The sequence below is a fragment of the Vespa mandarinia genome, chromosome 19 (genome assembly GCF_050613455.1).
Source record: "Vespa mandarinia isolate Hongniang chromosome 19, ASM5061345v1, whole genome shotgun sequence".
NCBI lineage: Eukaryota > Metazoa > Arthropoda > Insecta > Hymenoptera > Vespidae > Vespa > Vespa mandarinia.
In genome coordinates this window covers 3689902-3708358 of record NC_140828.1, presented here as the reverse complement: position 1 = coordinate 3708358, position 18457 = coordinate 3689902, and the positions used below count along the sequence as shown (strand labels likewise).

Below are 18457 nucleotides of genomic sequence, written 5' to 3'. Positions count from 1 at the left end.
AAGAAAAGGAAAAGGAAGAAAAGAAAAAGAAGAAGAAGTTTCAAGAGCCTACATCAACGTTTCTCCAAGAGAGAAGGACACGCCAGTTACCGGCAGTGAGCTCACCGCGATCCTGAGGTCGCATCTCCTCCTTCCACCAAAGGGCAAATTGCTTCGATCCTTGTCTCAACTGCCCTCAAACCGCAATTGCTTAAGAGCTAGCAATTAAACGGCTCGCGCCACCACCACCACCAAGAATATCCTTAAGGGGTCTTTGCCTTCTTCGAACCGAACATATTCTCTGACCATTTTCTTTCTTTATTTCGTTAGGTGATGTTCAGAAGAAAGTTTGGTGCTACCTCCATACCAGATTATTTATAATATTTGGATATACCTATAGATACACAGGTGTACTAGATACTTCATCGAGATCATAATAATTTCAAGTTGAATTCATGGATATACCCGAACGCATAGAGTCATCATCATAGATGACAATAATCGTAAGGATTCATTGGTTGATACGAAAAGACGTCGAGAAGACTGTCGACCGTATCGATCTTATCTCTAAGCATATACCAATTTTAAAACGTTTTAATCTGGTATGGTATTACGAAAGAAAGTTTACAAAACATTAGTCATCCTAGATAGAAAAGCGTTTGCACGAGCATATCGATCAGACTTAAAAAAAAAATATCTATTATAGTTACACACGCGCGCGCGCGCGTATACATAGATGCATGATCTATAAAAGGAAGAAGAAAGAAGAAGAAGAATGGAGGACGTTGTCCTATACTTTGCAATTTTCTACATGAAGAGAAAGGATCGGCATTGAGATCTGCGGTTTGTTCCACGATAATAGTAAAGGATATATATCCTTCGCGTTATGCGAAGTACTTGTGAGAGATACGTTCTAACTATAGCTAAAGCTTTAAACGCTTAAGCATCCTTCGGAGTAACCTGAGCATTAACTCGACGGAATTTCAATGGAAGCTAGTCGATCCTTAAGAGGCTCTTATATTCTAACCACCTATCGACTACTTCTTTCTCAATTTTTATACATTTTCTTATACATCGAAAAGCTATATTAGGAAAATAATAGATGGATATATATATATAGATATATATACATATATATATATACATATATATACATATATATATATACATATATATATATATAGATATATATACATATATATATATATACAGTATATATATATATATATAGTATAGATTAAAAATATTTTTTGTCTTTTCAACGATTTGAAAAGAAAATTTGCTTAAATGTTTTGAAAAAGAGTAATTTATTTTAAAAATCATCTCTATAAATATATTAACAGATAAATTATTACGGTCAAGTTATAGATAAGTTAAAAAGTTGGATTTTTGATCCAATCTATTGAGAAAAGAGAAAAGGACGCGGTGACGAACTCGGAAACTATCATTTTCCGCGAGAGAATCCTCTCGAGAGAGAAGGAGTAGGAACGTCGGCGTGTCGGTCTTCTGAAGGAGACAAGGTGTAGGTCGGCAGATTTTATCGCATAGGACATTCCTGTGCACGGTACATCCATCCGACTGGCCTTAACTCCGTTTTGTATTTCGTTTATGCGCGATATAACGTCTCGCGATTTTACGTACCTACCTCTGGAAGATGATGATACCGAGAGAGCTTGTCTTCGATGAGATGTATTCGCGAAACAACCAATATATAAATAACCAAATCATTATGTATAAATACAAATCTTATATACAAATAATGAACAGGTGTTAATGCAAATATTATCTTAAAATTCGAGAATGAATTTGTGCATTTGAGAGCAAATGAAAAAGAAAAGAAAATACAGAAAGAGAGAGATTCGAAAATCTGGGACAAGGTTTTCAAACGCATTTGCTTGGATACATTCGTATGAAGCGATATACACTTGATACGGTTACTCGCGTATATCACAGAGCATAGTGAGCGAGCGAGTGAAAAGGAACCGCACATTCATTTTGCATAACGCGTTTAAAAAAGAGGAGAACTTGCCACACCTGAAATATATTCTCTCGGCCGATTTTATCTTACATCATAATTTCTCAATATCGTACTGATTCATACTGAACACACCGTAAAATCTACGAAATCATTTCGGTCACGAGTGATGAGATCAATAAAAAAAAGAAACAAAAATAAAAGAAAACGTAAAATCTCGTTCCTATGTTTTTCACAAGGACACTTCATTCTCCGTTCATAATTCGCATCGTTGAACCTAACAACCAGATTGAAATCTTCATCGTGTTATCCATATACATATCTCTCTCTCTCTCTCTCTCTCTCTCTCTCTCTCTCTCTCTCTCTCTCTCTCTCTCTCTCTCTCTCTCTCTCTCTCTCTAATACTCCATCAACGCTATAAAATAGAACATACACAGAATTTCAGATATACGTAATGAGCGTGTTGGTCAGCGAACGTCGGAACGCCCAAGTACAGCGGAAAACATAATCCGAAGGAATGGAGAGAGGGTTGAGAGGAGAGAAGGGTAATGATGATTACCGAGCACTCAGCTTGGCTAGGATTAATTTAATGGTACTATGTATCCAGTAGAATAGTTATAGCGAAACACCATGGCGATCGTTAACGATAGCCTTTCAGTGGTTTCGAAATTTACCGCAGGGAAAAATCGAAAGAAGATCCGAATGATTTTTCTTCGAGTATTTTCTTCAATTTCTTTACATTTTTACGTACAAACGAAACTATAAGGTACAATGTCGAAAAGCCAACGATAACGCGGAATCGTCGAGCTGGCCGCTCTCTTCGACAAAACTTTCTTTCTCTCTCTCGGTAAGAATTCTTCGGGGCGGCCTGAGTAAAGTTTTCACCTAAATTCCCATGGGTGCTGTGAGAGAAAAAGAAAGAAAAGGAAAGGCAAGAAAGAGAAAAGGAAAGAGCGCGCACAGTAGCACCTCGATGTCGTTTTTCGCTTCCAACCCTCCTTTTTCCACTCCCCCGTACCTCCTAGCTACCTTTTCTCCAAGAACTCAAACCTATATATATGACACACCATCCAGTAAGATTATTCTCGTATGTACGCACACGTACGTGTGAGCTCGCAAGCACAAATGTGCGTGCTCTCGCGGTATTCACGTGAGAAAACTCCCTGGAGAAATAACCGGCTTGTATGTAATGTACGCCGAGGTATTGTAAGGGGGTGTAAAGGCGCCCGTACAACCCTCCTCCTTCCTTTCACCTTCCACCTTCCCTAGAAATAAAAAGAAAAAGTAAGAAGGTACTACTTGAATTTTTACCTTCGCAGGTGCGACAGATCGTTTCTGTTTCCTCTTTTCCTATCCTTTCTTATCTTTTCTTTTCCTTTCCTTTTTTTTTCTTTTTTTTTCCCTAACAACTATTATTTTATTATGGTTAAATTTAACCACGTAATGCTTTACAAATTTACAAACGTAAATATACCAAAAGTATGCTTTTAATATTATTAATATTAATATTATTCCGTCCATATATACGCCGATTTATTGGCGTTAGAGCTCAGAGCGGGTCCAAGTCTACTCCAAGAGATTTAAATCAATTTGCCTTTTTTTCCTCAAATTTCTGAAATAAGTGGATTTTTATGAGGTTGGATTGCCGGCTACACACTCAACCCCTATTAGTCGGTTTTTACGACAAGCAGAGGATACTGAAGGCATATTCTATCTCCGATCCACAGGGGATAACAAATTGTTAATTTTCTTTGTTGGAATTGATTGCAATTGTGCGATAATTTGATTTTTATATATATAAATGAATGGAGACGAAAAAGATTTGGGTGAATTATAAAATAATTTGAAAATAAGAAATTTCTATTTTACCGACAATGCTACACGCGGTGGAAGAAAATCAAGTTAAAAAGTTAAATCTGATTCATCGACAGTCGGTAACGAAGAAAACTTCTAGATCGCTCGGTAAATATGAGGAAAGTAATTTTAATATTTATACATTTGATTTTGTTTAATCGATTAATTATCATCCTTCGATCGATCTCTTTTTATAAATAAATAAATAAATAAATTCGAATATAAAAGTTGAATTACATCGTAGAACGTAATATGCAAATATATGACAATGATAAAAGCGGAGATAAGGTAACGTAGGAGAAACTTTAGCTGGATATAATAACGAGTGAGGATTTCCTCCGGTATAGCAATGGGAAGATTATTAAATAATAATAACACTGCGAGATGCCTGGCGGACATTTAAAGTGCTCGTCCATGTCCACGTCCGTCCTCGCTAATTATCGCGAACTCCGACGCGGATGACCATTCACCAAATTTCATCTCAGCATCTAGATAAATATAGAATCGTTCTCTGTTGCCTATTCGAGATTTATAGAAACGGACGAACATCATTTTTTAATGTCATCGATATCAGTGATCAAAATTGCTTAGTAGTACTAATAATAAGTGATAACATGAAAATATAATATAAAACGAATGTGTAAGATGAATGCGAATTTGTTAGTACTCTTAATAAGGAAATATTGGATTTATCGTCTTTTAAACACTCTAGTTATTCGATCGATTCTATTTATTGTACCCGTACACATAGGTCCGTCGGCACAACAGCTTCAGTCGAATAATGAATGACGAGGTCAGAGCTTTCTGGATATCCAAAGACGGACTCGAGTTAAAATTTCAACGTGTCAACCGAGACAGTAATACATTGCCTGGACTATACAGAATAGAAGAATCGTAATGGAGAGATAATGCTATTTATAAATGGAATGCTTATCGATTTCGAATATACAAACCTATAGATCCTTCCGATTAGATCTTGTTAATATTAAAGGAGAATAAAATTTCTTGAAAATCTACAGAATAGCTCTACCAAGCGTAGATGTATCTCGATGGAAGTTAGGTTTAGGTGACAGGCAGGAAAGAGGAAATAAAAGGAGGGTTAAATTAAGAGTAGAAAGAAGGGAGCAGCTTCAGGCAATCCTCGAAAAGAGAGAAACGAGTCGAATGCCCGTAATGCGAGGCGCTTAAAGTTGCAATGGGTCTCGGGAGTATAAATGGAGAAAGATATTGTGTGTGTGTGTGTGTGTGTATGTGTGTGTATGTGGAGAGAGAGAGAGAGGGATCGAGTGACTGACTGACTGGAACCAAAAAGATGCGACCCGTCTAAGAGATTGGGATCTTTGCGAATCCGAGAAAGCCCATCGGGACCCTCGCTTGCATCATTCTTCGAGCTGATTTTCGATCGAAACTGCTTTTTCCTGATACGTCTATGAGCTACGATAAATGCGGAAGTCGAAGATCACTCTATTGTCTTAATGACCCGAAAATTTCATGAAAAAGGATAGATATTATCATGGAAGAAAAATATCAATACGCAGTATCCTTTAATTTTTTTTCTTCTAATAGATCGACAAGCTAAGTAAAAGATCGTATTTCTCTTATAATCAGACAAGATTTTAAAAATAAGAATCCTTATTTCTCCAACAAAAATATTAAATAACTTTCGCAAGATGCTTTCAAGAAACGAAACACGTTTGGACAACTCTATGTTAAACTATAACTCTCTGTGAATCTTAAAGGGAGTTCGCAAGTGCTTTCGTGAGAAACCTAGCCAAAGTACTACTTCGTTGAGAAAGAGAAAACTAGAGACATGGAAAGACAGAGACAGAGAGAGGAGAAGGGAGGGAGGGAGGGAGAGGGAGAGGGAGAGAGAGAGAGAGAGATTAAGGTAAAGACAGAGACAGGAACTAACCTTGAAGGGTTAATTAAGTGTTTGCTCGTCCGACAAGCTCAGCCTGCGTATCTCTAAGAACAAACTGCCCCTGCATGTGCAATCGTCTGGTAACCAGCATTAAATGTACTCCCTTAGTACTAACTTTAACCACTGTACTAACTAAAACATTCCCTTTGTATATCTTCTTACAAGAAAACACATCGATTGTTATTTGTATGTTGAATAAAAAAAAATATATATATATATATCTTAATAGTTCAATTAACTCATCAACATCAAAAGTCCAAACTCAGAAATGTGACCGTCACTTAACGATTAGAAAAGGATGAAATTTCAGATAAGGACTAAGTATTTCTTATTTCTAATACGATCTAAGAACGAATGTAAAGTACGTTTAAGTCCTTCGCAGTGGTCAGTACGCAGGACGGAAACTGGCACTAAAGGGACACATTTATGTCTTCCCAAGAGTACGTTAGCTAGCTAGCTAGCTGGCTAGCCAGCGGCCAAGCCAAACCCCTCGGTCTCCGAACCCTCCTCCTCCACCCCTTTAGTCGTCGGCTAGTACTCGGCTTATTCACCTAACGGGAACGTTAGTCGACTTTGCTCGCTTCAAATCCTACCAAATCACAGTGTTACTTCGTGATAATCGAATTACTTTCGAAGCTACTTTGAATTCGTTAAGAATCTATTTGTATCTGACCGATATATGAATATATTTATTCATCAATTTGATCATCGGAAGAGATTAGCATGTACGATTGTATGTATATATGTATATAGATATATTATATAAATATATTATATAGATATATTATACAGATATATTATATATATAATACATATAAGATATATAATATATCTATACCAAGTGACCACACAAATGAAATAAACTTACCACTGTCCAAGCTGTTCTGATTTTCTAAATCTGGACCCTGCATGGATGATGGTCTACCATCTTGCAAATAATCTGCAACATATACATGAATATATGTTATAATAATTTTAATAAAATTCTTACCAACGTCGCAAAAGTTCTTCTAATGGGACTTAACATTAAAATTTCATGGGATTTCGAGCGATCGAACAAAACGAACGAGATCGAATAGGCTTGCTTCCTTTTTTCATGGTTCACCATGACTTCGTTGTAACGTTGGTACGAGCGTATAATACGAGAAAGGATGGAAAAGAGCGTAGAAAATCTCATGGGAGCCATACCCGAGTGATATTGGCTCCCATAGCCCATTCCTGTACCATCAGAGACCGGAGGACCTCACCTTGGACCTCACGTTGAGGAAAAGAGGCCAAAATTCAAATTTCCCAAAGGAATACGCACAACTTTAAACACAAGTTTGTGGGAAAACAAGCACAAGGCTTAAGACAATGATAGTCACACTGATATATAATAGAAATATTTCTTTTTTTTTTTCTTCTTCTTCTTCAACAATTTTATCGAACGAACAAAACAGCCCTATATGATTTCTAAACAATTAGAAAAGAAAAAATTAAATCACATATAAAATGATATTTTAAGCTTGATACGCAAAAGCTGCTTTTGGAATTATCATTGCTCGTAAGTCACCCCCAGTAACGTTGCAGCCACATAGTTCGTGGTTTCAGAGAAGAGATAACTCGTATAAATAACCTCGGAAGTCCACGGTGTACAATAGTCTTTTTTTACGAGTATGACTTTTGGGAGTTCCAAGGCCACGCTCGGGGCATCGTTGGTAATCAGTTTGCCGTTCATGCCGAAAATCTACGCCGAAAGAAGAATTTCATTTCCAGTTCATTTCTAAACCAGTCATCTACCGACATTTTTTTTTATTTTCTTCAAAAATGACGTGTACCATGTGTCTATGAGGAAAAAAAGGGAGATCATATTTTTATAAGTTCATATTCCAAGTGAAATTGGCGTTTATGGAATTGGAGATACTTCGATATGTACTTTTGCTCGAGAATGGGATTATCGATTCAACCATAAAGTCGACTTTTCGTTGATATCATTGGATATCTATGTGACGAGTTCCCATAAAAAAGAATAGAAGAGAGAAGAGAGAGAGAGAGAGAGAGAGAGAGAGAGAGAGAGAGAGAGAGAGAGAAATAGACATAGTTATATGAATTTTGGGAATTCGACGTTCATGGTGAAGCTGTCGGGGAACCGGTTTTGGTTTTGTATTAGCATGTAACTCCGCCAGGAGTTGAAGTTGCGATGGCTTGTGGGTGGTTGGGTGGCTGTAGGGAGGGTAATTACCTCCTTGGGGAATCCCCTCTCCACAGTGAGGCCGAGTATAGCCCCAGCACGGGTACAGAGGCTTCCCACTGCTCCCAGTGGTCCCACGGGAGCTCGACAGCGATTCTCATACGAGTTGGTGCTCAACTCGTTTCTTCGGACCTTTATTTCATCTTTCTGATACACTTGATACAATCGTTTCTTCTATTCACGATTCTATATTTATCAATGAATTTTAGCCTCTTTATAGAATATAGAGATTCGATTAATAAACATTTATTATTATTATTTTGATAAAATTGGAGGATTGATTTTGTTATTGACACATTTTTTGTTTTCAAACAAATTCGTTAGTTTTTCTTTATGATTTTACGATGACACGTTTAAACAAGTTCTCTCTTGAAAGTTATCTCTCACAAAATATCGCTATGAAACGATCCCATCGCTTCCAGTGGTCTCTCGGGATCTGGTCAGAGATTCTCATACGCACGATCTAGATTGGAGATTACATCGAAAATCTTGTAACCTATGTGTAACCGTATAATCGTTCGATCGTGAAACGTATTTAAAAAGTTCGTTAGATCGTTTCAACATGGATAATATTCACATGATAATGAATTAACGATCGTGAATTCCTATTCTTAGAGAGTTTTAAAATAGTGATCGTAAAATAATTCGTAAAAACAAGGAAATATTTTGACGGAAAGCCGTAAAGCAACGAGGGCATTTCGTGAAGCATTCTATAATCCCTAGAGAACCTTAACACAGTGGATCTCATTCCGTTAAAATTCAACTTTGCACTTTTACGCGAATACGTTCGTATTCATTCGAATTTTTCACATTCTTGAATAAAAAATCGAGGGACTAAATTCTACTGAATTGTTCATTCAATGAAAATGGGATCATTAGCATTTACTCAATTTCGATTTCATAAATTAGTAGACGTTTACATAATTATTTATATATTTTATCAAACGTAGATCATATTTGTCGCAAAATAGTATTCGGACTAAGAATATATTTTATTACATTTATTAGATATTAATATCCATTGCTTCGTAACGAATTATATCTAATATATATCATTGGAAAGATGATACTTTGATAGTAGATAACATCGTCGATCTAACGTCCTAACGATGATGACCTAATTAATCTTGACTATCTTTTTAAATGCACGCAAGTATATCGTTAATCAAATTCTATTAAGTATCTATAATCAACGCTCGTCTTATGATCAAAAGTACAAGGTGTTACTTTTAAGAAGATTAGATAAGATACTATCAAAATATCAGAGATATTTCAATCGTATTTTAATTGTAGCTTTAAATATTAGAATTAATATGACAGAATTCAAGCAACGATAAAAAATATACACTTAATTAATCCTGTCTTCGATTAAAATACCCAAATTCAGTCATGCCGACGAGTTTTTAATTGATACTCATGACCCTGTTCTTCACTTTTTCATACTTCAAATATGACAAGATTTTTCTTTTACGATGGCCTATAAAAATCTATAAAACCAAGGTTGTACTACATTACTCAGAAATAATAAAGACAACTTCCATAAATAGTATGCTTGAGTTAATCCTGACCATTAGATGAGATACAACGATTGCCAAGTAAAAGAGCTCTCATAATTCTTGATTATCCTCACTTATTTATCGCATATACACGGAAAAAAAAGTTTTAATATTCTAAAAACGATTTTCCAATTGATTTGTTTTATTGTTGAAATATTACCTCCTCCGTATCTCAACGACCTAATGACCCAAAGGGCAATTTAACTACGAAAACGAAATTTTATTCGAATCGAAAGAAGGTAGTATTATCACGAACACTCTGTAGAATGTCATCGACACATCCCGTTGTTAAGGGTAGGTCTGTCCTAAGGGAAAACCACAAACAATAGCAATAGGCTAGCTAGAGAACCACCCTTCGGAATCCTGTAAGGTCCTAGAACCTCGATATCTTTCGAACTGCCCAACCTACACCCTCGCGAGTTTCCCATAGGAAAGAGAGAGAGAGAGAGAGAGAGAAAGAGAAAGAGAGAAAGGAGGATAGAAGAAAAAAGAAAGAAAGAAAGAAAGAGACTATACCCACGGGAAAAGTTTAATTTCTTTCCGAGAAAGATGGCTGTTCCTTGTACTTTGCCGCCAAGGATCGGTCCCGTGGTCGATGTATATATATATATATATATATATATATATATATATATATATATATATATATATATATATACGCACACACACACACGCACACACACACACACACATACACACACACACATATATATATACATACACACACAGAGAGAGACGCAGAAGGAGAGAGAGAGACACACTACGGTCTCCGTAGGAATTAATTTGGTCGGATGTCCCTGCTGGGACATCTTCTCGCAGTGCCACCGAACCGTTTGCCAGCGACGACTTTTCGAACTCCTGCCAGAAACTCCGTCGAAATTGACCTCTTTATGCCAAATGCATCATTCTTTATGTCTACCGTACTTCCATTAATTTTTGATAGTATCTAGATAGTCTGTGATAGTCCAAACAAATTTATTAGACGCATTTCATGTGTGGTACAGTGTTGAGCGGACTTACGTACGATAAAAAACAATAAGGTTTGAGAAATTTGCAAATAGACAAGCAAGATCTAAGAAATTTCGAGACGAATTATACGATAATCCAATATAATAAAAATATCTAATATAATATTGTTACGGGATAGAACTTGTTAGATATGATAAAAAAGAATAAATTTTCTAAGGAATTATGTAAAATTCTTAGGATTATGTAATGTGTCGAAATAGACGAAGAAAGAAAGACGTAACGGAAGAGAAAGTTACATAGGGGTAGTTTTTCGAGGGTTGTTACATATTCGGGAAGACTCGGTAAAATTCGGTAGAACTCGCGTTGATATATCGCTCGAATTCGCGATTCAAACTCATGGGATCAACTATAAAGGGGTGCACACACCTGCGTGTCGTAAACATCGCGATACGAGGCTGTAAGCCCTCCGCTCGGAGATAGTTAACCGAGGAATTAGTACACTCGCGAACTCGAAATTATTGCGCGAACGCTGCTTTTGACGTCGCTTGGCTAAGCGAAAGGGCAAACGCGAGCCACGACCCTTGACGGACGCACGCGGCTTTACCGTTAAGAGCCGAGCATAAATTTTCCCGTCCAGCTAGCGGTCCGGCTAGTGACTCCCTTTGACCCTTCGCTCATGATGGACACCGTTCGTCGCTGGCTTACTTCGATCCATTCCGAGTCTTATTAGGAATTATTTTATTTACTTTCTTATTTTTTTTTCTTTTTTTCTTTTTTTCTTTTTTTTTTTATTATTATCTCGATCGATATATGCATCTTAAATGTCGCATCAATCGAAATCTAATTTTTCTATTACTTTTATACGGATATGACGAATCATTGTTAAATGAAATTAACAGAATAGAACTTTTCGGTAATCCTGGTCAATTTTTTATCGTAAACAATATGCTTTCCATAGAAATTAAGTAAAACGATGAAGCAATCCCTTTCTTGATTTTCTTTCTTTTCTTTTTTTTTCGGATCATATAGAAAGGAAATGACAAAGAGATACTTTTATCGGACATAGGAACGGACCAAAAGAGCATAGTGTTAGTGCCCAAGGAGAGAAAGATTAGCATAAAGTTAACGGAATAGACAATACTTATGTACCTACAATATATACTCGCTCGAAAGTTAAGTTAGGTTGCATTGTCCAGTCCCAAGATACCACATGGTTGCCTCTGACGTTTCAATATGACGAGTTATATTGCAAAGACATCGTTGTGACCGCAAGAATACAATTTCTTATTTCGTATCGCCATTTCCAATGACAATAAATTTTACTACCGCTCTTTATGCGCCCGAAGCAAAATGAGCTTCTCGATCGGTCTCTTAGAGAAGTAGAACAGAAATACGAGAAAAACTTTCACCTAAAGTGTCAGTAATCTTGCACTTTAATCAATTTTTATATTATATATATTAATTATATACCTAAAGATTTTAATAATCTTGTCTTCAACGAGATACCATAATAATAAAAAAAATATATAAAAAATTAAATAAAAGAAAAGAAATTGTAGAATAATTCATACTATTTTATCTAAAGAAATTTTCAAGTTTTATGCCAACATTAAAGTACAAGTGTTAAGATATTGACAGTCGGGGGGAGGGAGAGAGAGATAGAGAGCAAGAGAGAGCGAGAAAGAGAGAGAGAGAGAGAGAGAAAAGGAGAGAGAGTTTTAAGTACAACAAAGTTATTAGCGACACTCTTAGGTCTTACACTGCTTGAAAATTTGCTGGCAACCTTCCCATTCCTTTGCATCGAGAATAACAGGTGGTATTGCCAACATACTCTTCTTTCGTACCACTTTTATTAAAGCTTACGAATAAATATAGGAAACTTTGAACAAGAAAACACCTTCGAATGTGTAGATAAGTACAATTCTGTCGTCAAAATAACATTATAACACTTGTCAGAGTATGCAGTTGTCCCTACAAGCCTCACATGCAAAATATATTTCTATTATACAAAATATAGGAGGTGTCAACAATCGATAGAGACAACGAAAAAATAAAATATACAAGTAAATAAAAAAGAAAAAAAGAAAGAAAGAAAAAAACCTATACAGAAATAATGTCTCCGTCCATGAAAACGTAGAATCTTTGCTCTCGGTCGAATCGCACGCAGGTGCAGCTGCACACGAGTTTATCGCGTCGGAGTACAATCGTATTACGTATGAGCGGGGAATGGCAGTGCCGAGAGAGTGAGTTTATAATGATGGAACGAGAAGGTCTAGTCACCCGAGACCATGTCATAATTTCTCTGTGTGCGTTTCTCGCTAGTCGGTGTATCTATTCTATGTCGAGCAAGTGAGAGAGAGAAGGAGAGAAAGCTCACAACGTTACTGCCCGGCTTCTCAACGTTTCTACGTGTAATCACGCGCTCGCGTGTAATAGCGCATCCTTGTGTCCTCTCATAGACGCATACAGTTACATAGTTATACATAGAAACACCCACGTTCTTCGATATTTCTATGTATAAGACGAAAGATGACTTTGTGTACGTATGTGTATGTATGTACTAGGGATAAGGAGAGCAAGTAAGGATGGGATAGCGAGAGAGAGGGGAGATGGGGAAGAGAGAGAGGAGGTAAAGAGGGAGTGAGGGAAACACCGGGAGTCGGTCCCAAGGGATACGTAGAGCCGTGCCACGGCCCGAGGCAGCTCGTCACCTGGGACACCCTTATATCGGCGAGTACAGTCGCACCGAGAAAGTGCCTCTTCTCTTCTCTCCTCTCTTCACCTCTTCTCTAGACCGTACTACCACCATCACTAGTATCACCACCACCACTAGCACCGCGACGACCTAAAGCCGTTTTCCTTGCTCTTGATCAAGAGTCGTTTGCGAAACGACGCTGCTTTTCTTCGTTGGAAGACTCTCTTCCGTTCGTTGAATTCGAAGTTAACGATCAAACGAAACGATCATCTTCTTTTCGCAAATTTTTTCTGATCCAGAATGAAAATGACAAATTTTATTGAAACAAATCCTTGATTAATTAAAAAGCTTTCTTAATAAATAAAAGAACGAAAAAAGAAAGAAGGAAAGAAAAAAAAGAGACAAACGACTTAAGAATCACAGATAAAGATAAAGAAATAAAAGGAAAGAAAGAGATGGATAGACAGACAGATAGATAGATAGAAAGAGTGGAGGAGAGAGTGAGAGAGAGAGGGAGGGAGAGGGAGAAAGCAGGAGGATAGGAGGGCGCAAAGAGGCTGCGGGGCCAGATCCCGAGGGAATCTACGTTCTCCTCTGGCACTAGCAGCACACGGGAACGCACGAACAAGAGAGATAGAGAGAGAGAAAGAGAAAAAGAGAGAAAGAGAGAGAGAGAGAGAGAGAGAGAAAGAGAGAGAAAGATGAAGAGGGAAAGAGGAAGGGACTAATCAGCTCGGCGCATGCGCGTTGGGCTTCACTCCTGTTCCCTCGGGATTTCTCTGGCATTCCCCATAATATACCCACCCCTGCTAGTTCTCTAACGCTGCTTCCTCCCTCCTCTCTATCCTCTTTTCCATCCCCTTTGGATGTGCCACCGTGCTACAGGGCTTTCCAGCTTCCGGAAACTCACGCAACTTTTTCACTTCCCTTTTCTCTTCTCTTTCTTTAACCGGATGTTAATTTGTTATGAAGGAAAAATTTGAAATATTTCAAATAACTATGATATAAAGTGAATAAAAAAAAAAAAGAAAAAAATTAAATGTTTCTTGGAAAATAGTTTTTATCAATTCGTTTGAAATTTTCTAGATTGAGAGAGTCTCGAAAAAAATTTATCTTCCGAAAATCGAAATAATTATTGTAATTAGAGCGTGAAACAAGATGATTTACACGAGAAAGATATTCCAAGCTGTCGAGCAATGTATAATCCCACCTTCTCTCCACGTTCTCGTTCTCCGTCACCCACCATCGAGTCAGAGAGCTTTCCAGCCTTTTCCCATTGGGAGTCGAGATCCCCCATTTTCTTAATGTCAGAGATTTCAATCTGTCACGAGACCAGCTTGGTAACATTTCGTTTATCCGACGAGCAATTTTCAAGAATCTTACGAACTTTTGTAATCGTTAAAATCCACTGCCAGTTAGATATCAATATTTTGACGTTTGAATTTTCCGACGAAACGAAGAAAAGAATAATTCAAAATTCATTAATATATAATATCCAAAAGTAAAGAAAATAAATCTTAAATTTGAAATTTTAAAAAACCGGGTTAAAAGAAAGAAAACAAATCACATAATGTCTGATAATAAACGTCCGATATTAAAAGCGCCTATTCAAATTCTAATCGATTCGAGGAAACTATGATCAAAGAAACCTGAACATAATCGTAAAACAGACACGTGTATGAAGTAAAACTCATTCTTAATTACTGCATCAGACGTGACAAAAAGAAAAAAGAAATAAAAGAAAAGACAAAACGATTACAACGCGCAGTTTGCTGATTTTCCAAACAATCGATTCTCGTCGAGATGTAGAGGATAAACATCTCTCCACAGGAAAACTAGCGAAGTTCGATGCATCTCTTCACCCCTTCTCTTCCTCTCTCTTTTCTGTCTACATATTCAACCAAACCACTGTCTAACCAATCCACTACCCCCTCACTTTCGGCTTCGCTCTTTACAATGTTTGCAATAAGGCATTAACCCACGGGGTTGAAACGAAGCCAATATTCCCCGGATGATAATATAAAACATCGGAGATGTATATATAGCCATACACATGAATACACTCTCTCTCTCTCTCTCTCTCGCTCTCCCTCTCTCTCGCTCTCTCTCTCTCTCTTTCTCTCTCTCTCTCTCTCTCCCTCCCTCTCTCTCTCTCTCTTCCCCTTTATCCCTCTCTTTTCGATCTCGATCTCGATTTATCTCTATGCAAACGTTTATTTCCACTTGCTGCGAGCTTGTTTTAGGCTCATTAGCAATCCCAAGCGATCATCGCCTTTTCTTTCACTCCTCTCTTTTTCTCTTTTCTCGGTTTATTACTATTGGCATTAATAGTCGGTCTCTTTTTCTCTTATAGAGTTAACACTGTCGATCATTACTACATGCATTCCATCTATTTCTCTCTCTCTCTCTCTCTCTCTCTCTGTCTCTCGCTCGATCTTGACAAAAGCGAAATGATGCGAAGAACAATCGTCTCGCGATATAATTCCTTTCTTCAGCATCAAGTGAAATAGCAAGGAACTCAAATGGTAAAGGTAGATCCCAGGATGCCTCTCGTTTATTCGATATTTTATACCTAAATACGATTGTGAATGTGAAATACTTGACACGTTTAAAGCTTTTGTCTTTACTCGTTTAAACGTGTATTTTTAATTAAACGAACCGTACAATTGGGATAATCAATATTTTGATGTAATAATATTGTAAATATAAATGATAAAATATAGCACTTGATCGATATTAATTATCGTTAAATCGTTAGATAAATAACGGAGGCTAAACGGATTAACGCATTTCGTATCGTGCCAAAACCGCACGTTATTGGATTACCGAGTGTCGGAAGCGTCTTACCAACACTGTCGTGCATTCATGGAATGATAGGAACGCACGTGCTTTAGCTTTCACGATATAGCTATAAAATTTAGAGAAATAAAAAGCTTTATTTTTTTCGTGAGAAAATATGTGCCTAGAAAATTGGGATATTTTGATACTATAATGTGAGTGAAAATTTATAAACATCGAAATTTTTATGAATCTCTTTTATCGATATATTTTACGTATTGCCATTATTACTTTTAATATGAAAAATGTTATAAAAGGAATAGAAGAAATGTTTTCGATATTTTGAAAAATTGTCTAACTTTGAGAAGACGATTAGGATTATAAAAAATAAGTATAGTCGCTTGAAAATGTTATAGAGAGACATTTTCCAATCTAATAAAATCTTTCGTTAGCTCTTCGGTAGACATTTAGGCTTTAGTACTTTTGGAAAAACTTGTAGGCAAAGTTTGATGAGGTTTCGTTACATAAACTTTTTTACACCGACGTAATAAGGAGCGTTAGTACATGGGCCTTTAGAAAGAAAGGAGAGTATGAAAGGAGAGAAGAAAGAAGATAGGAAAGAAGTAAAGTAAGAAGAAAGATAGGAAGATAGGAAGGAAGGAAGATGGCTTGATGTTTTCAGGTGAGCAGATAGACGAGGCATCTCCCATGGGAAGCCGTGCTCTCCTCAGGGACTCAACCTCGTTCCGAGCCTTCTCCAAGCCCGCTTTACCTTCGAGTATAAAGCGCGGGCAAGTACACTTGGCGAAAGGTAACTTGAAATAATAATCGAGCCGCGTTGCTAGAGGGACGGATAAAAGATCCAGCTTCTACTCGTTGAAGGAAAGTAGTAGATACCTGCTACGTTAAAATAGGAATAGAATCTTTCGAGAGTTTTCACTCTGTATATAATGGGAGAGACTGTGAGAAAAAATTCATGTTCCCTAATATCGACAATTTTAAATGAAACGCGTAAAAAATTTCCAAGTTCCTTCCTATTAGAGATATTTCAAAAATGATTCGCGAAATACGATTCCTAAGATAATGCCTATTTTCATCCTGATCCCTAATATCCATAAAAATGTTACAAATTCTTTCATTCCGACAATACCTAATGATAAGAAATAAAACGATCGAATCAAAGACGTTCATGTTTAAATAATTGGAAAACCGTTCAACTAGATTAAATTTTCGATATCCATGAAAAGAAACATATCGACGAGTAAGCTCATGTTAGGCTCTTCATATTCCTTACTATACCCTATCCTATGGGACAAAGGATTCCATATTCATAAAATCTATAGTGAGATTGCAATTCCTGAGCACCTTCCAACAATGACACGATGCGTCCCAACGCATTGTTGTATTGCTGTAGCCTGAACTCGGTTGCTTGTCCCATGAGTACTGATAAAAGTAATGCACCCGAATGGACCGAAAAAGATATCGCCTCTACGAACTTTCCCAACGAATCTCTTTTCATTATTCATTGAAACACCTTGAAATTTGTGACCTACGAATTTTTTCTTAGTAGTTCTCTCTACTCCAATGTTTGCCACAATTATCATTAAAAAAAAAAAGAAAAAAAGAAATGAAACAAAACTATATAGAAATTACAGTTATCGAGATTATTAAAAGTCGACTCACCTTCGGAATGTCGACTAAAAGCTCGCTGCAACTCTTCTTCTTCTTCCTCGTCTTCATCGTCGGCTAGAATATCGAAATAATATCAATGAAAATATCTACGTTTGTACCTAATGTAATTATTTCAATTAAACTTATTTAACCTTAAATCTATAAATAAATTTTTTTGCAATAACTCACATTATAATTAGACTAGAATATCGAAATAATATCAATGAAAATATCTACGTTTGTACCTAATGTAATTATTTCAATTAAACTTATTTAACCTTAAATCTATAAATAAATTTTTTTGCAATTACTCACATTATAATTATTACAAACTGAAAACTATTATTCCTTGTTTGGTATATATAAAATTAATAAACTTAAAATAAACAAAAATAAATTATCAAGCATAATAGATTACAATTGAGAAACATAGTATAATACAAGTCCATTAGCAGAAAAATATGAAATAACACTTACGTTTAATCGGAGCAGTTTCGTTATCCTGCTCGGACGCCTCCAGGACATTCTGTTCGTTGGCATCGTCCCACTCTTCGTCCCCTGCAGAGAAACAAACGACCATTAATCCCATCGCATTTGCATATTATCACCGAGTAAGAAATGAATCTGTTGTGTGTTGCAAAGAAAAATGACCTGGTCTGAAGTTAAATAACAAACAACAACAAAATAAATAAATAATGCGTTTGTAAAATACGGTCGTGATATGCAGGTGAAATTAATTCAACGTATCATCAATGAAATCAAGAATAGAAAAAAAGAAGAGAGAAGATGAATGATTTCAAGGTCAACGAACGAGGAAGGAAAAAAATTC

At 36.6% G+C, this 18457-nt stretch overlaps 1 protein-coding gene across 2 annotated transcripts in view; it reads right to left on the bottom strand.

Moving 5' to 3' along the window:
- The window catches only part of L (zinc finger protein Lobe), a 51874-nt gene that overhangs the window by 27415 nt on the left and 6002 nt on the right, over positions 1 to 18457 (bottom strand). For both annotated transcript variants that reach the window (XM_035883849.2, XM_035883852.2), the window contains exons 2-4: positions 18106 to 18186; positions 17641 to 17703; positions 6598 to 6669 (exon numbers count right to left, since the gene is read on the bottom strand). In XM_035883849.2, coding sequence (XP_035739742.1) covers positions 6598 to 6669; positions 17641 to 17703; positions 18106 to 18186 — 216 coding nt within the window. The remainder of the gene's footprint in view (positions 1 to 6597; positions 6670 to 17640; positions 17704 to 18105; positions 18187 to 18457) is intronic.